Source organism: Mesoplodon mirus, assembly GCF_964341445.2.
Source record: "Mesoplodon mirus genome assembly, chromosome: 5".
In the NCBI taxonomy this organism is placed as follows: domain Eukaryota; kingdom Metazoa; phylum Chordata; class Mammalia; order Artiodactyla; family Ziphiidae; genus Mesoplodon; species Mesoplodon mirus.
Genome location: NC_138980.1, coordinates 141,812,577 through 141,840,318, shown reverse-complemented (window position 1 = coordinate 141,840,318; position 27,742 = coordinate 141,812,577). Strand labels below are relative to the sequence as shown.

The window sequence follows — 27,742 nt, the reverse complement described above, 5'->3', positions numbered from 1 at the left end:
AGAGACACAGATGTAGAGAACAAAAGTATGGACACCAATGGGGGAAAGCGGAGGCGGGGCAGAATGGACTGGGAGATTGGGGTTGACATATATACACTAATATGTATACAATAGATGACTAATAAGAACCTGCTGTATTAAAAAAAATAAAATTAAAAAAAATTTTAGTAAAAATAAAAGTGAAATCCTGCCATTTGCAGCAGTGTGGATGGATCTAAAGAGTATTATGCTTAGTGAAATAAGGCAGACAGAGAAAGACAGATATTGTATGGTATCACTTACTTGTGGAATCTAAAATAAACAAATGTATACAGCAAAACAGAAAGAGACTCACAGATACAGAGAACAAACAAGTGATTACCAGTGGAGGAAGGGAAAGGGGGAGGGGCAAGATAGGAATGTGGAATTAAGAGATATACACCAGTATGTATAAAACAGACAAGCAACTAGGATATACTGTACATCACAGGGAGTTATAGCCATTATTGTGTAATAACCTTTAATGGAGTATAAACTATAAAAATACCAAATCACTATGCTGTATGCCTAAAATGAATATTATGTTGTAAATCAACCATACGTCAATTAAAATTAACAGTATGCCAAATTTTTAGTTAACTACAGCCCATATTACATTAGGGAGGAAAAAAAGATACTGGAAAGTCAAGGATTAAATGGAGTCATCTGATTCCGTAACATCAACTGATTTTGTATAGATTATCTTCCCAAGACTTTAGATGTCATAAAATAAGAGTGTCTAAAATGTGAGAGCAATAAAAAATGTACCTGAACGCATTTTCATTCAGTCTATTTACTTCCACAGTAGCTCTCCTTTCAACATTTTTACTCAATAAGGATGGTCACATAGAGAACAGTAAGGAAGAATTAGAGGACTCTGAACCTAGACTGCAAGAACCTTCTTCATTTGTCTCTGGGAAACATTTTAATTTCCTAAAGAACTCTGACAAAGTTTAATGGCAACAATCTAAACTTGTTGCCTAAAATCTTTTTCTACCTCTAGTAGTGCCAATCAACTAAAATACTACAGGGAGGATGAGCATTTTAAAGTAAACAGGATACAAGTGATTAAAAGGTGAAGTGTACATTTAGGATTTACTTTAGGCTTCTGGTTTGTTGGGACTTAAGGGACTTTAAGTCCAGGAGAGGAAAGACCAAACAGACAGTTGCTGCCACACCACAAGGCTGGTAAAGAGACTGAAAACCTTGCAGCCCAGGGGAGGTGAAGAAAAGGCTCACAGAAGGAAGGGAGTGGGAGGCAACTTGGAGGTTGGGAGGAAGTGGAGTGGAGATAAAGGAGTGTTGATTAGCTCTCCATATCTTGAACCCCAGTCAGCTGGCCCAGAGGCATCTGTTTCTTCAATTTATCCCTTTTTCTGCTTCAAGAAGGACAAAGTTTATTCCACTTAGCAAAGTCCCTGCTGTCATCTCAGCAGTTATTTATTTTTTCTTGCATTCTTCAAGTCTACTGCATATCTGACATTATAGAAGTACACTGTTAGGCTAATCTAATAATCTAGTTTTTATTTATTAATTCAAAAATATTGACTAAGCACCTAATAGATGCTTAGGTACTAGGTTCAGCAGTTATTTTAAATCACACACACAAAAATTGGTCAAATTATATGGGAATAAAAAATATTTTTTAACCTTTTAAAATATGAGCATAGAATAGGGGAATTATGTGAGAGGTTATGGGAATTATGTGAGAGGTTATGAATACTTTTATAGCATGTCTGCACTAAACACCATTTCCCTTTAAATGTACTAAACTTGAGACATATCAATCAAACAATGTGTGGACCTTGTGTGGATCATGATTTGAACTAGCTGTAAAGAAACATTTATGAGATAATCAGGGATATTTAAATATTGTATAGTTGATGATATTAAGGAATTATTTTTTAAGGCATGGTAACGTTAAAGAAAAAAACAGTCCTATACTTCAGAGATATATAACAATCTAACGCCTGGGATTTGCTTCAGAATAATCTAGAGGGCAGATAGTGGATTAACGGGAGTATAAGTAAAACAAGGTTGAGCACGTGTTGATAATTATGGAAGTAGGAAATGAGTACCCAGGAGTTCCCTATGCTATTTTGTATGTTTGAAAATTTCCATAATAATTAAAAATAACAGCTGATTATCAGAGTTGAGAAAACCTATAGAATATCCCCAATTCAATTCCATTTTTTAAAATGAGAAACTGAGACTTAATTAACCTTCCCCAAGCTGAGCTGCTGAATAGACAACTATCCTAATTCCCAAGCTACTGTTATTTCTATGAAATCATGTTGCATCTTTGATCATTTCCTGAATATATTACGATTGTTACATACTATTTTGAATCACTGTGTAATACAGGTTAACTGCTGGGATAAACAAAACAAAAAATCACAAATTTATTAATTCAGCAAATGTTTATTAAACCCTTACTATGTGTCAAGTACAATACTAGGCATTTCTTTTTCCATATTAATCCTATTGACTATGTGACCCTGAATTAAGATAGTTGCATTAAGACCTACCTCTAGGGTTAACAGTGATGTTCTATTAAGAAAGTTCCTCCGGCAATATGCTATTTCAGAACGATAGCCTCCTTCTTGCCGTGCTTTCTTCCATCTACATAAGTAAAATGACCAAATTTTAATATGTTTCCAAACTCTTTTTCAGATTACTAACCAAAGCTTTAATTACCGTATAATCATATCAAAAGAGGAAGTTTTAGGAACTAGCCAATTGTATGTAAGAATTTCAATTACAATACAGATATTTTTTGTTCATGTATAACAGTAAATTAATAACTTCAAATACAAGGTAATATACACATAATAATAGAGTACATTGTTCATAAATTTTAGGATTATAAAAATGTGAATCTTTAAAATAATTCAACTTGACAGATGCAGTAACTAAAAATAAATTTAAATCTTAAATGTATCCTTTTAATAAAAGTCAAAAATAAATTTTTTTAAAAAGTAAATACCCTCAGGTTTGACCTACTGACAAAACCCAGATTATTTATTTACCCCAGATATGCATTGTAGATCGTCAGATGGTCTGAATCTGCCATAGCCAAAGCTGATTTTGCAAGATCCGCTTCATCTTTTCGACCAATTGGTGTGGTAAAAGGAGACTTCTCTGTCATAACTGCAGCTAGTGTTGCCTATCCATAAATAACCAAAAAATTTTATCATTAAGGAGGTATATATTGAAAGCTGATTTGAAATAGAAAGCAAATCATAAAACAATTGCACTTTCAAGTTGCATGTTTCTTCTTTTCAATTTAACGTGTTCTATAATAGCTACATATTTTCATTTTAATTAGTTACTTTTAGTTTCATTTTATGGAATTTTAAACATTTATCACTTTACTTTACACCATCTTTGTGGGTAGTGAAGTAATACCACCAGAATCAGAGATTTTAAAAAATGAATATTTGTGTGATTTATAGTCTGTCACACAGTTAAAAGAAATCCCTCAATCACAGCTCAGAGATCTTGACTCCTAGCCTGAATTTCCATTGCCTGCAATGCTCTTTAAATACTTCTTACGTAATCTGGACTACAGAACAACCCATTTGTTGTTGTTGCAGCTTTTCAGATCAACTGTCATGGCAGAGGATATTTCTTGGACTCAACACAATTCTGGTGAGTATCTATATCTGATACTAGAAAAAAAGAGACTAGAGTAAGTCATACTCTCTCCACTTCATTTTCAAACAGCCTTGATTTGTAGTCCCAGAAAAGGCCACAACTTGATATAGCTGGAAAGTTGGAATGGCAGAGCATGCATATGAGCCAAGAGATTCAGACAGAGTCACCAAGTTTGTTAATTCTGAGATAATTTGAGAAAACAGAATTGCTGGTAATTGCTAGCTCAGAAAAAAGGAAGTTTTTTTTTTTTTTTTTGCGGTACACAGGCCTCTCACTGTTGTGGCCTCTCCCGTTGCGGAGCACAAGCTCCGGACGCACAGGCTCAGTGGCCATGGCTCACGGGCCCAGCCACTCCGCGGCATGTGGGACCCTCCCGGACCGGGGCATGAACCCATGTCCCCCGCATCGGCAGGTGGACTCTCAACCACTGCACCACCAGGGAAGCCCAAAAGGAAGTTTTGATTCTACTTATGTGTGGAGTTCAAAACGCTCTAAGAATCACTTACTATATATTCAATTAAGTAAATATTTCAAGTGGGATGTTTGATAGCAGAAGTCTAGACAAGCCAAAACCCTTTTACAAAATAGTACCTACAATACACTTAGTAAATGGATGATTTTCTTGTATATAAATATAAAAAGTTAAATATTCAAAAATTCTCATTAAGCATTTAGATTTCCTGGTTTTAATGTTAGTACAATCTGTTTAGTTAAAAAAAATAAAAGTTAAAATTTGTTTCTAAACTTAATACTTCCCCAGCCAAAATGATATTTACAGTGAAGAAGCAGCAGTGTTGTTTGTCTTACCACTGGATCAAGACAGCCAAAAATGGCACCAAAAATAAGCATCTTGCCAATTTTGACATTCACAGGCAAAGCTGCAAGGTGTTGGCCCAATGGAGTCAGTTTAGGTTCATTTAGTTCACAAGCTCCAATTTTTCGGAGTAAATTCATTGCATTGCTGATTACTTGAAGTTGAGGAGGATCTAAAGCTTTGGAGAGGAAATCTTCAGGAGAACCAAGATTGCATTTCTGCAGATTGAAAAAGTGATAAATTAGTATGTGATCAGAAAGAATTAACAAAGAGATGGTCAAACTGGAACTTAATTTAAGTAAAATTTTAAGCAAAGAGGATAAATGTCTGTGTCTATTAAGGGAGTAGGAAAAAGGATGAGATCTTCCAGTCCATATCTTTAGTTTCTTCATTTCTGATTTTTACAGAATCAAAAATCTGAGAACTGAAAGATATTATAGATCTTTCAGAGTAGGAAACCTTTGGTCTAGGCCAGGATTTCTCAAGTCCAGCTCTATTGTTATTTGGGGCCAGGTAATTCTCTTTTAGGGGACCGTGCTGTTCATTGTAGAATGTTTAGCAGCATCCCTGGCCTTGACCCACTAGATGTCCATAGCATGGTCTCCCTCTCCTCCCAGTTCTGACAACCAAAAATGTTTCTTGACATTCCAGTTTTTCCCTGGTGAGCAATATCATCCTCAGTTGAGAACTACTGGTCTAGGTTATGAGTCTATATTTTCATCTATAAAGTATGAGTCCCTATGGCAGACTTAAAGCACAGTGGGTTTACTTATAAAAGATGGGGGAAGGGGGCATTTATTAAAGAGTAAATAAAATACTTGAAAATGTAGAGCAACAGAAGGTAAGATAAGTTTAAGTCTTCTTCCCCCCCGCCCCGCCCAGAAAGGGGTGAAGAACAAAAAACTCATCTAAATTCCTTTGGGATTACCATAATATGAAGACATAATTCCTCCAAAGGCACACGCAAGATTTCAGGAACAGCATAGTCCATAAAGCCTTCAAATCTGCAAAATAAAATAAAATAATACTAAATACATACTATCGGAAATGTCACACTGTACTGGTTTATGTGTTCTTAATTTCCGGGCTATGCCATACCTTTCTCTCGTGTACATTCGGAAACAGAAGCCACCTCTGACGCGCCCAGCTCTCCCCTGGCGCTGCAGAGCACTTGCTTTGCTGACAAACGTCTCCACCAAAGAACTCATCTGACTGCTTTCATGGTACCTAGAGAAATGTTTTAGGAGAGGATATGTAGATAATTGACTGAAATCAAAATCTGAAAGAACTGGAAATATTTGACTCTAAAATTAAGTTGAGGGCTTCCCTGGTGGCACAGTGGTTGAGTCCGCCTGCTGATGCAGGGGACACGGGTTTGTGCCCCGGTCCGGGAAGATCCCACATGCCGTGGAGCGGCTGGGCCCGTGAGCCATGGCTGCTGAGCCTGCACGTCCAGAGCATGTGCTCCGCAACGGGAGAGGCCACAACAGTGAGAGGCCCGCGTACCATAAAAAAAAAAAAAAAATAAATTGAAGATTAGAGTGCCTCTTAATTATGCAATAAGAATTCTTTGCGAGTTTGAGAAATGCCACTGTGAATGTTACAATTCAACGCACCTTTCACAAGATACAGTTCAACCCTGAAAACACCTCCTCTACAGGTACAATTAAAAAAATCAAGAGTTTATTTTGTACTGGATAGTCATACTCACTTCCAAATATTGCTCAAGTTTCCTAATATTAGGGACAGTGTATATAGATTACAATAGACTACTAAGGTGGTCTCCCTTATTTGTGAAATATAAACATTAAAACATTTATAAAGTAATAATCTTTCTGTTGAAGATTCAGTTAATGTATTATATGCCAATTACTGTACTAGGTACTTTCAATTATGAAATTTTAATTTTTCCCATTTACATATGAGGAAACTGATGATTACAACTGATGGTCATATTACTTGCTCAAGATTATAGATCAGAGATTTATAATCCAACTCTGATTCTAAAACTCATGCTCTTTTTTTTGGTAATCCCGTAAATAATGCTTTTGTAAAACATTAAGTTATAAACTAATTTACAAAATCTATGTTCTGAATATTTTCTCAGCACTTTTCTAAAAGTAGCAGGACATTGATATTACTTATGGGAAAACTGATGACATGAATTTTGACATTTATTCTCAGACATTTTAAACTTCCCTACAGTTTCTCTGAGACGTTCTGTTTTGGGCAGAATTAGGACATTTGAGATTTTCCTGATATGATTCTGTGATCTAGTGCTTGCTTCAGCAGCACATGTACTAAAATTGGGATGATTCTGTGATGTCTCCTAAGAATTCAAGAGTCCCAAGCCCTTTTCAGGTTAAAAATGTTTTGATTTGGAAAATTCAAACTTACTTATTTTCTTTCGTTCTTCCGGTATCAATTACAAATACAACATCTGGAATAGTGATACCCGTCTCTGCAATATTTGTTGCTAAAACAATCTGAAAATAAAAAGCCAAAACATTTAGGTAACAACTTTCAGCCATGTGCCATCATTTAAACTTCTTTGGATAGTTTAGCCAATGAATTTTTAAAAATGAATTTCAATTTTATTTACAAAAATTCACAATCTAATTGCTATTACTGTGTAATCTAAATTTGCTCTAATTAATTTTATCACCTTAGCTTATTAATTAAAGTTACAGATTCTTATTCCAACAAAAATACCATTCCCCTAATTCTAGTCAGTCATCTTAAAAATGACATATATGGAATGAGAAATTGGATCAGAGAATGGAGACTGCTCAGGAGAAATTTCACAGTTAAGTAGAAAAAAAAAAGTAATAGTTCTTCAGTAAGAAGAACTGGTGGGTTGTTGCCCTGGCTCTGCTACTTATTAGCTCTGTGACCTGGGCAAGTCATTTTACCTCTCTGGCCTCCAATAACCTGACCTGCAAATTACAAGGTAGAAATAGATGATTTCTTAAGTCCCTTTCTAGCTCAAAATTTCTTAATGGTGATGGCTGAATAGTGCAATCTTCTTGTGGCTTTTTTGTTTGTTTGTTTGTTTGTTTTCTGTTGAGTCCTTGGAGGTAAAACATTTAGGAAATTCTAGGTCAAATTCAATATATTATGGCTCTATCTCAATACTGATTGCTTGGTTTTCTTACTCATTTATCCTAGGAAACAGAACCCAAATTATTAAGATTTAGATGGGACCTAGGTGATCAAATTTTTTAGAGGTGGAATTCTTTTCTTAAGACAAAATGTTACAGGGAAGCCAAATGTTACAGATCAGAGCACACAGCCTCTGAACCCCTGGAGTTTTCAGAGCACAGTTAGAAAACCGTAAATTTAATCCAGTTCCTGTTTAAAGGTGAGAAAGGAAGTTGAGTGGGTTGCCAAAGGTCACAGACATGGCAGCAGCTTAGGGACAAGAACCCAGGCCTCCTGCATTAGAGTCCAGGCTCTTGCTGGGAGCGCTGTGTTCCCCAGAGTTTCTACATTGTGCTCGTCTTTGCCCCCGCCTAAGAAAGGGTCAAAATCTGAGAAACTCTCTTTGCCAAGTATCTCTTTATTCAGCATCCGAACAGAGGAGACGATGAAAATACTTAGATTGTTTCCTAACCTAATGGTCTCTGTATTGCAAAAATAATCAGGGATGAGTAGCAAAGAGAACAAAAAAGAATCCTCCCAGGATTCAAGTAGCTCCTGATATCCAACATCCTTTGTGGTATCTTCTTTAAGGAACAGTAGTGATTTTTCTTTTCATAAGCAACACCCATGCCATATTTTTAAACTACCACTCCCCTAAAGTTATTAATAACATATAATATAAACACCTAATATAATATAAATTGAATTTTAATATTGGGTTCACTTTTGATTATGTTAAGCTGCAGAGCATCTGGAGTCTGCATGAATTATAAAGCACTTAATATTAATAACTGTCTTTGATGATAAAAAGTCGTAACACTTTAATGAAATATTCTCAGTTGGATCACATATAAATTTGCTGTACTGAATTTTACCTTCCTGACTCCTTGAGGAGGAAGTGTGAACGCTGCAGCTTGATCTTGAGTTGAAAGAATAGAATGCAGAGCTATCACTTTATATCTGAAAGTTAAAATCATAGTTCTTAGCAAGAGTTTCTCTTTAGAAGACACTGCAAAGAATAACAAAATTTATTTGCAAATAGAAAGCAATTTTTAAATTTTTTATTATGAAAAATTTTAAACACACACAAAAGTTCTGAAAATGGTACAATGAAACCCCATATATACTCATCAAAGAGAAAAAACTTAATATGAATGAATTATACGGAATGTAGGGTTTAAAGAATTTTTAAAATATATTCTGATGCTGAAGTGATAACCATCACAGCAGTAATAAACTGTATCAAAACAGGCATAGTAAAAACCCAATTCAATATGTATGGATGGGCTTCCCTGGTGGCACAGTGGTTAAGAATCCACCTGCCAATGCAGGGGTCACGGGTTCAAGTCCTGGTCCGGGAAGATCCCACATACCCTGGAGCAACTAAGCCCGTGCGCCACAACTACTGAGCCTGCGCTCTAGAGTCCACAAGCCACAGCTACTGAAGCCCATGCACCTAGAGACCGTGCTCTGCAACAAGAGAAGCCACCGCAACGAGAAGCCAGCACACTGCAACAAAGAGTAGCCCCTGCTCGCCGCCAACTAGAGGAAAGCCCACACGCAGCAATGAAGACCCAACGCAGCCAAAAATAAATAAATAAATCTATTAAAAAGAAAAAAAAAGTGCTTCAAAGATATTAAAAAAAAATGTATGGATGATAAACTGCAATGCTGTTAGGGTTTTGCACCATCCAGTGGGCTGGGGAGGGGAGTCACCACCATCTTACTCTTAACCACAGGATTCCCTCTGCTTAATCATATTGAGAAAATAAAACAAATGTAGAAATAGTACCTAAAAATTTTAGTAGATAAAATGCTATAATAGAAATGTTAAAAAAAAAAAAAAGAGCTTTGCCATGGACAATTTTAACTAAAGGTGAAAAGACTTTGAAAGTTCTGATCAAAGTTTTAATGTGCGAAACATTTTTCTGTTTTAAAACTACCAGGAATATAATGAAGATCTGTAGTTACCGTTCTGAAAAAAATCTTCTGTCAGTTGATAAGAGATCATACAACTGTTGAATATGAGCAAGGCCTGGTAAAAAGATCAGAACTGCTCCTTCAACATTTTTGAACTGGGGACTTCTGTCTGAAATTTTTAAAAAGATACAATATTCAAAAATAAGGAACAGCATATAAGATATTAATAGAGCATCTCCAGTTAGTAGAAAAGTTTTATCAAAACAAATAGAGACACATTAGAAATAGATACATACCTAAATATGTAAGAAGTTCCAAAATGAGATCCAGGTTGATTTTATGAGGATTCATGTAGAGAATAGCATGCTGAGTGCGGCTGCTGTACTTTTGGTAAAATGGATTTAAATCGTCACTTGTTCCAGTCTGAACTGGGATGTATTCCTAAAAGAAACACAATCAGAAAAAGCCGAACAAAAATATTATGTATTTTTATAAGACAAAGAAGGAAAAAAGGAGCTATTTGCATTCATTCAAATCTGTATTTTCTCATTGTCACTATTATTTTGTTAAAATATAGCAAGAATACAATTTTTAACAGAATTAAAGTATTATAAAATTTCATCTCTCCTATTAATTTCATTTTATACAGCCCCCTTAAGTATAGCAAACCTTTTTATCTTGGCATGTAAACCCTAAATTAAAAAAGAAATGAAGAAAAACAGAACAATGGAAGCATTGTTCTGTGGCAGCTGGAAAGCACCCTGGCCAAGAGAGGTCATAATAACTTTATTAAGTAATTTACACCTGCCTCATTCCTTCTAGATTCTACTTTGGTTGCTGAATTCCAATCATCTTCTCTGAAATACTACTTTTAATTTTTTTTAAGTCTTTCTTTAGTTTCTAATTTCTGTCTCTGCAGTTTTAGGAAAAGATTTTAGTTTTTGCTTCCTTGGTTTATCTGCTTAACTAAAGGATAAAGTAACTTCTACTTTGTGCTTCCATTAGATGAATGAAATATTGTGGATATAATGAAAATACTGTATATAGTACCACTGGCCAAAATGCAGGATAATGTAGCTTTTGTGATATTTCTGAAATTACGTCATTGAAAGTAAATTAACTCTCTATGAAGATTTGTGCTTGCCCTGGATAGTATAGAGCTGAGGTTGGCTCATGTCAGGACAGAGGCTGCTAGGAAAACCAATGGCAAGGATCTAGATTTGGGTCCTGCCCCATCTTGACTATCTAAAGTGTTGAGATAGAGTAAATATCGTAAGCCAAACACTAGAGTCAGTGAAACAAAGATTTAAAGAAATGACCTTTAAAATTTGCTCATAATCATATCTGTTCTTCTACCAGATTATATTTGAATGCACTGTGTCAGCCATGTTTTTTTTTTTTTTTTTTTTTTGCGGTACGCAGGCCTCTCACTGCTGTGGCCTCTCCCGTTGTGGAGCACAGGCTCCGGACGCGCAGGCTCAGCGGCCATGGCTCATGGGCTTAGCCACTCCGCGGCATGTGGGATCTTCCTGGACCGGGGCATGAACCCGCGTCCCCTGCATTGGCAGGCGGACTCTCAACCACTGCGCCGCCAGGGAAGCCCTCAGCCATATTTTAAAACTCTTACGGCAGTTTGTGCCCTGGATATCACAATCAGATGTCTTTCAAAAATGTTTTATTTTTACCTGATACTTTTTTATTCCCCCTGCTTTGCCTGTAACATGAACGGTTATTTCTTCTTCCTCCTCCAGAAATTTCTGACAATATTCTGAGTCTTTCTCCAGGACAAAGCCTGTTTCTTCTATTATATCTTCAAGATGAAAAACCTGCATAGATTAAGGCATATAAATAGTGAACTCAAATTCATTTCAGTAAATATCACTTTAAAGAGAACAAGGGATTGTTACCTTTTGAATGTCACCAAATGCTAATTTAGAATATTACGAAAAAAGCTTTTTTCTGCATTTATTGGTAGTGAAGAACTTGGCTGATGTAGATGGATCTATTCCTAGTAGTCTCAGGACAAAGCACATTAAGGTGTGTATATTTTTTACATGTGAAAACCAATTAAAAGAGCAGCCTTTATCAGCTGAACCAAAAGGGCAAACATTAAGAATAGAAGGAAGCTTCAAAGACAAGCCTAAATTTGAGGGATGGGTGAAAAAGGAGTTCCTTATTGCTAGGCAGCTACCCCCAATCTGGATGTAATGCCTTTGCTATGGAAGTGTGTTTTACGCTATGTACCTCTGAAGTATGTTGTTCGTCAGCAGAATCCTCCTTCCAGCCCACTCACCCTCAGTCAAGGCAGCACCAGCCATCTGATTCCCAAGGCCATCTCCAGGTCCTCCCTTTCTCTCTCTTTTTTTTAAAATTAATTAACTTATTATTATTTTTTTTTTGGCTGTGTTGGGTCTTCGTTGCTGTGCGTGGGCTTTCTCTAGTTGCGGTGAGTGGGGGCTACTCTTCGTTGCGGTGTGCGGGCTTCTCATTGCCATGGCTTCTCTTGTTGCAGAGCATGGGCTCTAGGTGCGCAGGCTTCAGTTGTTGAGGCACGTGGGCTCAGTAGTTGTGGCTCGCAAGCTCTAGAGCACAGGCTCAGTAGTTGTGGCGCACGGGTTTAGTCGCTCCGCGGCACATGGGATCTTCCCCGGGCCAGGGCACAAACGCGTGTTCCCTGCATTGGCAGGCAGATTCTTAACCACTGTGCCACCAGGGAAGCCCTCCAGGTCCTCTCTTGACTTGCAATACCCTAGGAATCGTTCTAGGCTCAGACTTAAGGGCCTGTCTTATGGTGACACTCACTGGTGGGAATGTAGTTTCTATTTACATATGCATTATAAAGAAAACTTACCTCAACAGGATAATTTCTTCCTGAAATTCTCAGAATAGGGCAGTGTATGAAATAGCTAGAAAACTTTTCACTGTCTACAGTGGCACTCATTAGAATCAAATGTAGATCAGAGCGTTTCTGTAAAATTTCCTTCAAGATAATTAGTAGGAAGTCTGACTGGACACTTCTTTCATGAACCTAGCATAAGGGGAACAAAAAAATCATAAGGTCAAGTAATAGGCTAAAACAATCAGACACTCAAATCTACTAAAAGTTAATCAATATTTACATATAGTCAGTACATGCAGAAAGAGAAGCTGTATGTTTCAAATAAGGCAGATCTTCAGAATTGAAAATAAAGTCACCCTCTAAAATTGAAGTTGGTAAAAATCAGTATGTAATGAACAAGATTAGCTATGATAGTAGGACTCTACCTTAGGAGATGGTTTGTAAGTGTTCAGCTGATAAGATTAGGGTATCTCCCAATTTCACTTAGAAGCCAGTGTAACTCTTTAAGCGCTGCTACTAATATACAACTGAACAGACATAAAACTGCAACAAGACAGATGGTTTATCCACTATGTAGAAAAAGGGGAATTTTGATTAGTAGGAATCTGACAGGTTCTCTATCAACTGTCTGAGAAAAAGGCTCTTATGCCCTTCCAACAGATGCATTTTAGGGATGAGAGCATTGTAAACCTGCTATAGAGCATAAAAAAACATGGGACATTGTCAGAACTCAATATCTGCTGGATGTACCAGTCTATGTTCCAACTTCCTGTACTGGAGTTACTTCTACTCCATTTTATTTTATGAGATTAAGGCAGCATACAAAAGATAGAATACATCAAGATAACAAAAATTAAAGCAGTTTTGATCATTCATTTGCTCAGAAGGGAGGCAACAGCGGTCAAATATTCACTACAGTACTAAGTATTGTGCTAGATGCTGGGGATTAAAAAATGACCAAGATAGTCTTTTCATTTTAGAGTTTACAGCCTTGGAAGAGGATACTGTAGAGGATGGTTTGAAATTATGTATGAAGGGTAGTTAATTTTTTTTGGGGGGGGGTCTAATATTCTCTTTTTGTTTGTTTTATATTTAATTTTTTTTAAATTGGAGTATAGTTGATTTATAATGTTGTGTTAGTTTCTGCTGTACAGCAAGGGGTAGCTAATTCAGGTGGTCGGGAAGGCTACTAAGAGAGATCTGCCATCTGTGCTGAGAACTGAAATGAGTTTTAAAAAAAGGAGGAGAAAGGAACAGTATGATAAAGGGAGAAAAAGTAGTCATGGGACACAACTTGTGCAAAATCATGGTGGACAGGGGGATAATTATACATTTCAGGAAATAAACAAAAATGATGCCTTGAGCATGGGATGAGGAACGGGCAAGAGATTGAGCTGGCGAGGTACTCAGTAATCTGCCCATATGCGGTCTTGTAAACCGTGTTAAGGAGCTGAGACTTTATCCTAATGAGTCAGGGTAATGAGTAAGATATTTCAAAGCAGGGGGATCATGTGGTCTGAATTTTGTTTAAAAAAGATAACTCCAGCTATAACTGAAGAATGTAGTAGAAGAGAGCAAAACAGAAAGTAGGAAGTTTAATTAGAGGCTTTTGTACTAATTAAAAGAGATAATGGTAGCCTATATGAGGGCAATACCAGTGAATACGGAGAGGTAAATGAATGTGAGAAAAGTAAAATCAACAAAGTCTAGGTGATTGGATTTAGGGGATATGGGAGAAAGAAGAAGGAATAATCTTGGATGTTTTTACTTTGGTAGTTTGACCAGGATATTTATATCTGAAGCTCAAGAGAGAAAGATTTCCTGATAGATGAAACAGATCTGGGGAACCTCCTCAAATAGATGGTAATTTATATAGATACTGACATTTTTTAAAAAGAAAATTAAAAATGAGGATAAAACATAAAATAGAGCTAATAAAAATGTATGCTTTATTAAGTACACTTGGAAGAGGTGGGCAAAAAGTTTGGCCGTAAACATACCAGCAGCCAGAGGAAAAGCTACTTAACTCACACACTGACCAGAAACTAAAACAAATCACACAACTATTCCTAATAAGAAAGCCGGAAGTATTATCCTGAGCATCTTCATAAAGAAGGTCCTGAATAATGTAATGAACTCTATGCCAGCATCTCTTACATCATTATATTTAACATGATGATGAATTTCACTGGGTTTTTTCTTACTCTTACTGTACTTTTCAACAAGAGGTTGACATTATCACACTGAAGCACAATTCAGTAAATCAGGCCTACAGACTGCTAATACTAAAACATCAAAGAACAGCTCCCTGAAGTTGGTCTAACTTTTAAATTAGGGTTCATTCTGATATATATTTATTGATCAATTTTCTAATAATTTGGGGCTCCAAAAAAACTTACTGACTGGCTGATACAAGTATTTCATCTTACCTAGCAGTAAAAATTTCTCATTATAAATAGATAAATTAGCATTTGGACTTAAGTTGATTCTTGAGGATACTGATAAAATCTAGGTCTTAGCCATGCACAGCTGCAGCTATGACACCCCATTCCCCACCCAACACTGCCAGGAGCAAGTTACCAATGGGCCTGCTCAATCAAGCAGCCATACATCCTCTTTCTTTTTGACATCTTAGTGATAACAGTACAACTCCTTCCCCCACTGAAGATTAAAGACTCCTTAGATAAAAATGAATTCCTATCACTCATCTATAACCAAAATTATTATATTAAAAAACATCTTACCCTAAACTTGTCCAACAACAGGAAAATGGTTAAATAAATTATGGGACATCCAAATTATATACTTCTATAAAGCTATTAAAAAATAGTGTTTTTGTAGACTAATGATGTGAAAGAATTATAAAATAAATATCGCACATGCTAAACACACATATATATAAATGCACAAATGTCAACATTAATTTTTTTTCTGGATGAGACTACAGATAATTTTTATTTTCATTGTTGTATCTCTCTATACTTCTAATACTTACTAACCAAAATGAGGAAAATAACCCAATAATCTATGTATAGTCTATTAATTAAAAATCAAAGAATGACTGAACTTTCACTAATGCCTTCTGAACTTGGTGAACAGACATTCATAGAAACTTTACATCAGGGAAAATTGAAAAAAATTTCAATTTTTGAATAATAGAAATGCTGTATATCTTATTTTTCAAAAAATTATGTACAAAGCAAGTCAGTTTAACATATACTAGGCTAGTATACCATTTAAAATAATTCTAATGTGAAACTTTTGGCATAATTCAATTTTAGTGTGCATTCAAATTTGATTCAAGTAGGGGTATATCTATAGAGAAAATGACATTCTGATGAGGATTCCTTGTCTTTTATAAGAATCCGAGAAAATCCTTTAACAAATGTAGTTGAGAGGCAGCAGACTGGTAAGAGATGGCTGCAGATGTACTGCCAGGGTTTGAACCCCCAGTTGTAGAGCTTATTGGCTGTGTGAATTTGAGCAAGCTGTTTAACCTCTGTGTGCCTCAGTTTCCTCAACTGTAAAATAGGGATAATAGTATCTACTTCACTGGATTGCTGGAAGGATTAAATGAAGTTGTATATATGAAGTCCTTAAAATAGCACCTTGCATATAGCAAATGTTATACAGCATTTGTTAAATAAATCAATTTACAGGAGACACATTTGTTAGAGGAAATTAATTATTATATGTAGAGGAAATTAAATAATTATTATATGTAAAGGGTCTGGCATTCAATAAGCATGAAGAAAATGTTAGCTAGTTTTAGAAGTAACATCTTTTTAATACAAAAATGTTTAGAATTTTTTTCTGAAGATGACTACAGAATCAACTCACCTCATCTACAATAACATGAGACACATTAGTTAGGAGACCATCTTCTTGAAGTTTTCTTAGCAAAACCCCTGTTGTACAGTAGAGTAACCTGGTAGATTCACTCACTCGAGACTCCATCCGGATCTGATATCCACACAAAGAATTCTGAAGGGAAAACACAAGGCCAAGATTAGAGTCTCACAAATGATCTAGGAAACAAGCTTTAAAAAGTACAGGTGCTGATCCTGCTACCATATGGAGCAGTCTAAGTAAATCTGTTTAGTGCAATTTATTACTTTCCCATGGTTTTCAATTATATAAAACTATAAAATTAGTTTCGGCAATTTTAAACAAGAAAAACCTTTTTTCAGTTTTGAAACAAAAAGCTGTTCACCTGCTTTGAGTACCATTAACATTATTACGAAAATATTAATAGATTTAATCAATTTCTTATCTTGGAGCAAAATATTGAGGTACTGAGGAAGAGAATTTTAGAGAAGCTCCTACAATTTGGTCTACTTTTCTATCAAGATCTCATAAAAGATACAACCATTAAAAACCAGTGGTTCCTGATGGGAATCCTGAAGTCACTTCTATTCCCATCACATTTTCTTTCTCCTTCAGTCATTCCTTTGTTATACTTGTAAACATGTCTGTCATCCCCTTAAATTCCTAATAAGACAGAAATTGTCCTTTTTCCTCTTATATTTCATGAGAGAAACCAAGCAAAATTGCCAAATAAATTTTTTTTAATGAAGGGATACCTAACTTAAAGATAGAGACAAAGATGTTAAGTATCATATTTATAAAGAACAATTCAAAGTATAATTAAACTGAGCTATATGAACTGGGAATTCATTACATTTGGTTCTAAAGCAATTTTATTAATTCCTATACTTTGCTGTCACTCCGGTTAAGGTCTGGCCAGTTTTGTGTATACTTTTATCGCAAAGTGTGACAGCGGATATTAAAGTACTTTTTCTATTTTTTTTTTTATATACAGGATTTGAAAATAGTCTGGCATGTTCTTTTATATTGTTTTTTCCTTCTGTTCACTGAACCAATGAAAATCATTCAGGAATACATCCCACAGAAAAGATTTCCAAATACTTGAGATATCTGATATTACAGTTATACTTGTATGTGTTATATTCTTTGAATGATCACTTAGTATGTAATATATTTGAATATTCAACTTATTAAAGTGCATATATTTTTCCTTTTATGTGAGAATTTAATGATAATTACTGACAATCCTTTTCATATACAGGAGAGTGGCATAATATCACATCTATCCAAGAAAACATGAGAAACACCTGAGATACGCTACTGAACAAACAGCATCGGTCAAAACTCATATATGGCACAGGCTCCATTTGGGTCCCGAGGGCACAGGTTGAGTGAGGTCAGCGCTCTCTGAGGTGAGGTTGGACAGTGTCTCACCTTTCCTCCAGGTCCATTTTCACAGCCCAGTTCATCACACACTCTTGTGGCTAAGCTCACCGCTGAGACCCGCCGGGGCTGGGTGCAGACAATGCTGCATCTACTTGTTTGCCACTCGTTCAGAAGCAGGTCCTCCAACAGGAAATGTGGCACTTGAGTACTCTTGCCGCTCCCCGTTTCACCTGCCACCACCACAGCCCGGTGCCTTCTAAGAGTTTCGACAATTGAGCTCCTGTGTTGGAACACGGGTAACTGTTGCCGTTCCTTTAGCAGTCTCTGGTACTTAGGTGTGCTTTGCAACTTTCTGAAGAGGTTTCTAACCGGCTCCAAATCTTCTGCCTTTTCTGATTCCAAGGACAGTGCAGAAAAATCCTCATCAGAAACTAAATCTTCCCAAGATTCCTCAGGATCTTCAGAGGTTTCTCTCGTATTCTCAGAGTGCTGTTGCTGCTGTTGCTGCTGCTTCAGTTTATTCAGAAGTTTCGCAATGAAAAGGTCACGTGGCTTATTGGTCTCCATTTTATTTAACTGTTCCTTTCTCTTCTCCGCATCACTCCACTCCAGCCAGACATCTCGGTAAGTGGGCGGAAGTAACTGATGAACTGACTATAAAGGGAAAACACAGTAGTTATGTCGTTTTCACTAACTACTGGACACCAAAATTCAATAGGTTAGAACTTAAAAGGATAGCTGCCTCCTTCTTAAAATGTCTCTTAGTGTTACTACTTTAATATAAGATATATATGTATATGATGCAAATTTATAAATAGCATATCGTATTCAGGCTTCTAGACTTACTAGCTGTGTGACCTTGGGCAAGTAACTTAACCTCTTGGTGTCTTAGTTTCTAAGTTTGTAAAATGGGGCTAATAATAGTACCTCCCTTACAGGCATACTCCAAGGTAAACTAAGTTAATCATGTAACGTGCTTATTCCCGGAACACAATAAACTATTAAATACATGTTTATTATTTATTCCTACAGTGGTGCTATTTAAATATACAGATGATCCATAAAGCATCTTTAAAACAAAGTTCCCTCTGAGATTCCAGCAGTTGTATAGTATTACAGGTCAAAGTATTTTAAATGGACTCCACTGGATGAAACTAAGTTATCTTAATTCTGTGTTATAAAAGAGCCCACAATTATTTCTGTAACACTGACAGTCACTTCCATCAATTAAGCTTAGCTTCTGATACCTTATTCTGCAAAATGAGGGAAATAAAGACATTAAGAACTTTTACTGACACAAAATGGAAAAGAACTATTGTTGGAGTTCCACTTAATCAGTGCCTAAATTTTCAGTAGTCCTAATTCCCCATGAAGAAAGATATATATGTTTATTATAAAAAGAAGATGTTGACAATACCCCCCAACCAAAAAAAAGAGCATTGTGTTCTCTTAAAAGTGCTCTCTTCAGTAATACTTTATTTTCATCTTCCCTTAAACTGGAAGCTTATAGTCAATATAACCTAAAAGTGAAAACTGGAACCAGTGTCTAATTTTTTAAAGTTGAGAGACAATATAACATTAAAGGAAAACAAATGTTTAAAAACTCTCCTTAATTCAACCACTCTAGCACAACTATTTTTTAATCTGTAAATTAGTATAGCTTACAAAGCTGGACCAAATGGTTCAGAGCCTCTGGTCTAAGGAGAGAAAGACTGAACTATGTTTAGAAGTGACAGGAAGTCAAAATTATAAATAAGCAGAAACAAGGATTAATCAGAAGAAGCATTCAGTAAAGAGAAAATTGGCACAAAGGGCCATAATTAAAAACTAACTTCCACATGCAGATACAGTTTTATGTTGACAAAATATACCCATTACTCCAGAAATGATTTTTGAAACACTTAGGTCTAAAAAGTCTCACCTGCCCTTTCACTAAACGATAAAGAGCTAAAGTAGCTCCCAGGTGCTGAGCTTGCATGCCATCCTCTGTTAAGATTGTAGGGCATACTACCAGTACATCATCTTCAGACTTGATTACCCTTACCCTACAAAGAAGCCAAATACATTTTAAAATAAAATTGATGAAGTAAAAAAGGTCAGAATTCCATTAACCTGTAGTTTAATTATTTAAATTAAATATTCCCATGGAAGAGATCATACTACATAATGACTTATAAGCAGTATCAATCTGAGATGTGGAATTAGCTTCCTAAATATCTACTTAACTCATCAGAAAAAAAAGATTTTCATCTTAGATTTTTCTATAAGTTCATTCAGTTAACCAAAAACATACCTACATTTCCAGTATCTACCTACTGCAACTTTTTCAAAGGAAGGATTTGGACTCTTGGGAAGATTCTTCCTGACCCAATCGATCAGAAATTGTTTGGGAGATTTTCCAGTCCAGCTTCGAGCAGTATAGTCAAAATTTCTTACATCATGAGGTTCTTTCTTTTTCTCTAAAATGATAAAGATTGGTTCTTTAAAAATGGTTATGTAGTAATATACAGTCTCTTTTGAAAGATTAACGTTCTCTCACTTTTGGGAACGGACTTTTAAAAGAGAATAGGTTTAAAATAAGACAGACAGAAAGGCTTACTCTTCTTTAAGTGATGTAAGGAAATCCTCTTGATGGACAGAATCAGTGAAAATCTGGATCTTTTTAAAAAAGTATCTTAAGTTATGTGTTCTTGTAAAATATCTATGATACAATCCATGCAATGAATTGTTTAGAATACTCTGAATTACAATGTTTGGTAGACTCTCTTTTGAAAAGATATAAATCAGATGTCATTTCTCTGCTTAACAGCTGCCACTACCACCACTGTCAATAGCTTCATGTTGCGTATAAGATAAAGTCCAAATTCTTCACTACTGCCTAAAAGCCCTCTGTGGCCCATCCCTGCCTATTTGTTGTCACTCTTCCATCATGCTCACTATGCTGTAGCCACACTGGTCATGAGTCAATTCCTTAAATGCTCTAAACCTGCCTGGCCCAATACAGTAGCCACCAGCCACATGTGGCTAAATTTAAATTAATTAAAATTAAAATTTCAGTTTCTCAGTTATACTAGTCACATTTCAAGTGCTCGATATAGTTGACCCTTGAACAACACAGGTTTGAACTGTACAGGTCCACTTATATGCAGGTTTTTTTTCAATAAGTATACAAAAACACACATGAAGAACATCATGTGTAAGACTTATATTGAAGTGGATAGCCTATCCTTACACAGGCATGAGGTGATAATTAATATAAAATTAATAATGTGTTATTTTCTTTGTTTTATAACTTTGCTTTCAAAGAATTACCTTACCTTACAGAATGCCTCTCTTACAGAATGCCTCTCTCTCATAAATGGAGAAACTGCATATCAGCCTATCATCATAGGTAAGTGGTTTTTTAAAAAAACATTAACAGTGTTTCCAATAGTATATTATGAATACTACTGTAATACTGTATGCCATAAAAATTTTATAATGATTCTTTCATTAGTGTATAAGGCTAAACTAACAGTGAAGTAAAGCAGTTGTATTGATTACACTAGGGTACCATTAAAGCAATCATATTGCTGCTTCTTCATTATTAATGCATGAATCATTATACCTATAAACAACTAAGAATTTCTTCTGCACATTATCTTTTCATTTTTGATGTCTAGTGTTAGTAATACGTATAACATCTACAGTGTTTTGAATCATATAAGACAATGTTGATATAGGTACTGACAGGCGATTCATCTTGTACATAGATAACATAAACTCACAGAATCTATACAGTACAGTACTGTAAAAGTATTTTCTCTTCGTTATGATTTCCTTAATAATGTTTTTCTTTCTCTAGCTTACTTTATTGTAAGAATATAGTATATAATACATATAACATACAAACTATGTTAATCAACTGTTATCACTAAGGCTTCCAGTCATTAGTAGGCTATTAGTATTTATGTTTGACTTAAACATAGTATTATGTTTAAGTCAAAAGTTATACGCAGATTTTTGACTGCACTGGGGTCAGCGGCCCTAACCCCTGAGTTGTTCAAGGAACAACTGTACTCATATTTGGCTAGTAGCTACCACATTGGATAGTGCAGATACAGAACATTCCCATGATGGTGTGTTCTGTTGAATAGTGATGCTCTGAGCTCTTTTCCACCTTAGACTTCCAATGTACTGTCTCCTTCCTTAGAAGTTCTTTCCACCAACTCATTACCAGGCTAATACCTAATCATTTGTCAGATCTCAGAGCAAGACCTCAGCAAGGTTTCCCCAATGCAAATTAGGCCCCCTTATTAGCTCTATTATTGGAAGCCAGTTTTCTTTCTTCAACAGCACACATCACAGTGTGTAATTGTGTATCTGTGTCTGTTTAAAGCTTACATTCCCTGCTAGACTGTATACCTGAAGAGGGCAAAGATCAAGTTATTTTGCTAATAACTGTACGTGTAGCACCTGATATTATGAACAATAAAAATTCAATAAATATTTGTAGAAAGAATGTACAATTAAAAGAACTGACTATTTAGTGTGGGACTCAACTGACTGTACTACAGACTGATAAATATACTAGCTATGTCAATAATTTACCTATGAGCACAAAAAAGAACACACACAACTCTGGTGGCACAGCAGGAATCAGGGAAGGTTTAAAGAAGAGGTGCTGTTTGATTCAAGCCTCTAAGCAAGGGAAAGGTTGGCCAAGAAGGGGAAAACAGGATGAGCAAAGTCATGGAGCCATGAAACAATATATGTTTTAAAGAATGATGTAGCTGTAGTACATAGCTGGGAGAATAAGGTGGAAAGGATCTTCAGTGCCATGATACAGGGTTTGAACTTGCTAAGTGATTAAAATTTTTAACAGGAAACTCACATTTTGATCTGTGTTATGGAAAGATAATTCTGGCAGGAGTTTGGAGGAGGGACTGAAGAGAGATGAGGCCGAAACAAGATGTTTGTAATTACAAAATGCTATACAAGTTATCATAATTATTACTTTTCCAAGACAGTATGTGGAAGCATAACTTTACTGCCATCTTATGTAGTTTGCTGGAATACAAAGTAACAATTTTTCAATTATATAGTCCTTGACATTTTTCTATTTACAAATTATACCCTGGAACACTTGCCCTTCATTTTACCTTTCTCTTCTTCAGTAGCAGCTGTAGATTTTTCAAATAAATTAAAGTTCAAAGCACTTTCCCCTTCTGTGGCTACAGGAGGCTTCTTCCTTTCATTCTGTTGATGTGAAATCTTTATGGCTGGATTGAATACTGGATGGTCTTCTAAAGTTTCCATTTCTACCAAAAAAACCATGATGCTTATTTTTGTTTTATTTGTATTTGTTTTTCATGCCTTTTTACTTTGCAAAAATTGGTTTAAAAAAACAACATTCCTTCTTTTTCCTTGTAGTCAATTATTCAACACTTCCTTCTAGGAATTTGTGCTAGAAGTCAGAGGCAATTTATTTTCACATCATATACTAACATTTTCAGAACAATTACTTCACAGATGTAGAAGGCCAGGAAAAACATCTTCACTAGAAATAAACACTCATGGAATTATATCCACCTCTTGTTCTTGAATGGAGATGGTATTTTATGGTATACATCGGAGGTTAACAAACTATGGCCTGCAGGCCAAATCCAGCCCTGCTGCCTATTTCCATATGGCCTGTGGGCTAAGAATGATTTTTACATGTTTTAACTGGTTGAAAAAGATAAAAAGATATATTTGGTGACATGTGAAAATTATATATGAAATTTCAGCATCCATAAAGTTTTATGAGAACATAACCATTTGCTTATGTGTTATTTATGGCTGCTTTTATGCTGTGACAGCAGACTTAAGTAATCATTACAAATTGCAAAACCTAAAATATTTACTATTTGGCTTGTTGCAAAAAGTTTGCCAATCCCAATTATAAACTGTTAGGAAAGAGCAGACATATTCAAAAGAGGCAACCTCCATCCTAGGAAGGCCAATAGAGAAGAGATATTTATACGTCTGAGAATTTTAAAGTGTTTACCTCTTTGAAATTTCCTTATTTTTTCTTGAGCCTCTTTTTGGCCTTGCTTGTTTTTTTCTAATTTAAAGGTAGCTGCTTGCTCCTTTGCATCCAGAAGTTTTGCTGCAAGGTGCAAGTACCTTTCATTCTGTTGTTCCAAATAAGATGATAAAGAAATAAAAAGAAGAGCAAGATTAGTTTATTGTCAATGTATTATATCAAAACCTGTGATCTTTTGATCTTATTCTTTGATCCAACAAATCTTTTAGAAATTTTTCATAGAGAAATGATACAAATGTGCAGATTTGCAGGTACATAGATGTTTACTGCAGTACTGATTGAAAAGGAAAACTGGAAATCAAGTGTGGTACATCTCCACAGAGAAAACTAGTCAGCCATTGGGAAAGAAAGTGAGGTAGCAAAAGAATGAGGGTGATCCACATGGAGAAACTTCCTTGACACATTAAATAAAATAAAGCAAACTATGTAATAAAATGTAAGTATGAGCTCATTTCTGTAAAAAGAAAAATTAAATTTTTATACATTTTATAAATACATGTATTTAAAGGATTACATATGCAATAATAGGATAATACTCATTTCTGAAAGTTACCTTCCCATAATCTTTATCTTATGGAAGACAGCCAGGGACATTAAAAAAAAAAAAAAGGCCTCTGGGGAAGATGGGTGCTATAAAACTTAAGGACTTAACTCTGCTGAGCAAAAACTAGACAGAGTTAAAGCTAAACTCAAATTACTGCTTTTTTCTTTAGGTTAGGTTGATAGCAGATGAGAAGCATTAAAGCTCTGGGTGGAGAAGAGGGCATGTGCAGTGCTGCTATGAAAGACAACCGCTGAGACAAAGGGAAAAGGGACAACTAAGGAAGCACAACCACCTGAATTCTGGGACCATTTTGTGTAGAAGCAAACATCAATACAGTGTAACAGATAGAAGGGTTGGCTATAGCCTCAATTTCACCTAAATCACACTCATTCTTTCAATCTTTCCTATCTATGGCACTGATACCACCATCCCTCCACCTACGAATCTCTTGCTGACTTTGGCTTCTTAACCTTTATGTTCAGTACATCATCAATTTCTACTGATTCTTGCTTTAAATGTTTCTCTTCCAAATTACAATTTGGCACCTTATTATTTCACACCTGAGCAAGTGCAAGAGCTGCCAAAATGGCCTCCCTACCCTTTGCAAATCACCTTAAACACTACTAAATTTGCCCTAAAATGTCAAATTCTTCTTGTCGATCACCTGCCCCCATACTTCTAGCAACTCTTCACAATCAGTAGGAAAAGCTGTCAAATTCATTTTCTGGGCATCAAAATCTTCTAGTCTCAGTTTAACTCACCTGTTTACTCCTATTGGCCAGTACTCACCTACACATTTTATCCTGTTTATTGTTTAATACTCAAAGGCCCCTTGCACAATTCCACTGCTGTACCCTTATTCACATTATTTCACCCATCTGGGTCATTTTCCCATTCTTTGTTGCCTATGCACACTTCATGCATCCTTCAAGTCCCACTTTTTTCTTTGAAGTATTGACCTAATGCTCCTATCAGAAGACACCTCTTTCTCTGAACCTCAAAGTAACATGTGTAACTGTCCTAAATTATTTGTTTATATTACTTTAATACAGGCACATGGTTAAAAAAACTTATGAGGATACAGAAGAGTATAAAAAAGAAGTCTCCCTCCCACCCTACCAACCCCAGTCCTAATCGCTAGTAATAGCTTCTTGTGTATCTCTCCCGATGTTTCCTTTGCATACATAAGAATGCAAATATATGTGTGTGTGTGTATTGTTTTACTCAAATGAGTTCATTATACTACACATGCTGTTCTGCAACTTCCTTTTTGTCTTTCTAAATCAACTTTATAAAAGTATGATTCACTTCTAATAAAATGTCATTTTAAGTGTATAAGTGAATGTGTTTGACACATGTATACATCCACGTAACCATCATCATAATCAAGACATAAAACATTGCCATCATCCCCAAAAGTTTCCTCACCATGCCTAACAGTCAGTCTCTTTCCTCCATCCCTGGACTCAGGCAACCACTAACCTGCTTCCTCTCACTAGAGACAGATTTTGCATAGATGACTTTTCTAGAGTTTAATATAATGAAATTGTTCAGCATGTACTCATTTTTGCCTGGCTTCTTTCATTCTTATATAATGTTTTTGAGAGTTGCTTGCAGTGTTTGGCTGTTATTAGTAAAGTTGCTATGAACATTTGTGTATAAGTCTTTTTTTGTTGACATTTTCATTTTTCTTGAGTAAAAACCTAGGAATGAAATTGTTAGGTCATATGGTAAGTGTATGTCTAACTTCATAAGAAAGTGCCAAGCCATTCTGAAAAGTGGTTGTACCATTTCATTTTATACTCTTACAATCAGTGTATGAGTACTCAGTGGCTTCACATCCTCCCAACACTTGGTATTACTGATCTTTTTAATTTTAGCCATTTTGATTGATATATACATAGTGGTATGTCACTGAAGTTACCATTTTCATTTTTCCCATGACTAGCGATGTTGGACTTATTTTTACATGTTTATTGGCCATCCATGTATCTACTTCTGTAAAGTGTCTGTTGTCCTTTTAAAACTTCTTTATAAATTCTATACAGAAGTCTTTTATCAGATATATGTATTGTGCTATTTTCTTCCTACAACTTGCTTTTTTCACTTAACCTAATATTTTATCTTATGATATGTAGGTTTTCTCTTTCCAGGCAATGGGTTTCCTCTATAAAGGAAGGTGCTTTTTAAAATTAACCAAATAATTTAGCATACTCCTTACACAGAACAATCATTTAAAAATACTTGGTGATTATCTCTTTAAACATGGAAGGAATGTAATTAACATACATTGAGCAGTTATTTTGTGTCATTTTTTCCGTTATTTTATTTAATCCTCACATAAACCCCTAGAGGTAACTATTTCCTCAATTTACAAATGAGGAAACTAAGTCTTATAAAAGTTGAATATTTTGCCAGGTATATCCAGCTAGAAGCCCAATATAAATTTCTACTCACAGGGTCAAATTTTTCCTCTTCTAAACTTTTAGAAGTCTCACTCTTTTCTTCGTTTTGTTGTTCAGCATATCGCAAAATCCATTCTTTCATATTTACTTCCAAATTTTTTTCTTCCTTTTTTGGCTAGAAAGAAAAAACAAATATCTGAAAAATCAAAATTAGAAAAAGGTGTCAAAACTATCATCAAGTGTCACTGCTTTTATAATTTCTTTACACTCAGAAACAGTAGACACATAAGCCTCAAAAATCACATTCTTTACTGTTCAGTGAAGGACAAATGAATGGAACTCAACGTTAATTAAGTCTAAACTTACATGATCCGAAGAATACATTTACATAAAGAGGCAAAAAAATGAAAGAACTGTTAAAAACTAGTGTTGCCCTTAAAAACAGTGGTTTTGTGGGGATAATGTTTCCACAGATTTTTGCTGTTTATTTTTAAGCTTTATTGAGGGATAACTGATACATTAAAAATTGCACATTTAATGTACATATTATTAAAATGTTAATTATTTACTGTATATATATACATATAGACTCATCATTTTGATGAGTTTGGACATGCATACACCTATGATATCATCACCATGATCAAGGTACTAAACATATCACCTCCAAAAATTTTTGTGTGTTCTTTTGTGTGTGTGTGTGTACAGTATTGTACTGTTAACTACAGGCACTGTGTTGCATAGCAGCTGTATAGAACTTACCTATGTTGCATAAATGAAATTTTAAAACCATTAAGCAACATTTCCCCATTTGCCCCTCCTCCCTTTAGCCCATGGTAACTACCATTCTATTCTCTGTTTCTATGAATATGACTATATTAGGTACCTCATATAAGTGACATAATGTATTTGTCTTTCTGTGATTGGCTTATTTAACTTAGCATAATGTTCTCTAAGTTCACCCATGTTCATATATGTTTTATGATATGCAGAGTAGTTAGGTGTAATGCGTAATGAAGTGTAATGAAGTGCACCTTCCAGTATTAATGCCTTTCTGTAATCCCCTTCCATACAGATTTTGAATTGGCCACATGACTTGCTTCAACCAATGGGACATTAGCAA

The 27,742-nt window shown here is 35.4% G+C and overlaps 1 protein-coding gene across 1 annotated transcript in view; it reads right to left on the bottom strand.

Annotated features, from left to right (window-relative positions):
* The window catches only part of DHX29 (DExH-box helicase 29), a 47,000-nt gene that overhangs the window by 7,254 nt on the left and 12,004 nt on the right, over window positions 1–27,742 (bottom strand). The window contains exons 6-23 of the mRNA XM_082624148.1: window positions 26,672–26,794; window positions 23,632–23,758; window positions 22,745–22,903; window positions 19,897–20,062; window positions 19,525–19,648; window positions 17,652–18,257; window positions 16,230–16,373; window positions 12,402–12,578; window positions 11,236–11,376; window positions 9,847–9,991; window positions 9,602–9,719; window positions 8,506–8,590; window positions 6,887–6,975; window positions 5,588–5,716; window positions 5,418–5,493; window positions 4,483–4,707; window positions 3,048–3,184; window positions 2,547–2,640 (exon numbers count right to left, since the gene is read on the bottom strand). Of these exons, the coding sequence (XP_082480274.1) occupies window positions 2,547–2,640; window positions 3,048–3,184; window positions 4,483–4,707; window positions 5,418–5,493; window positions 5,588–5,716; window positions 6,887–6,975; window positions 8,506–8,590; window positions 9,602–9,719; window positions 9,847–9,991; window positions 11,236–11,376; window positions 12,402–12,578; window positions 16,230–16,373; window positions 17,652–18,257; window positions 19,525–19,648; window positions 19,897–20,062; window positions 22,745–22,903; window positions 23,632–23,758; window positions 26,672–26,794 (2,865 nt within the window). The remainder of the gene's footprint in view (window positions 1–2,546; window positions 2,641–3,047; window positions 3,185–4,482; window positions 4,708–5,417; window positions 5,494–5,587; window positions 5,717–6,886; window positions 6,976–8,505; window positions 8,591–9,601; window positions 9,720–9,846; window positions 9,992–11,235; window positions 11,377–12,401; window positions 12,579–16,229; window positions 16,374–17,651; window positions 18,258–19,524; window positions 19,649–19,896; window positions 20,063–22,744; window positions 22,904–23,631; window positions 23,759–26,671; window positions 26,795–27,742) is intronic.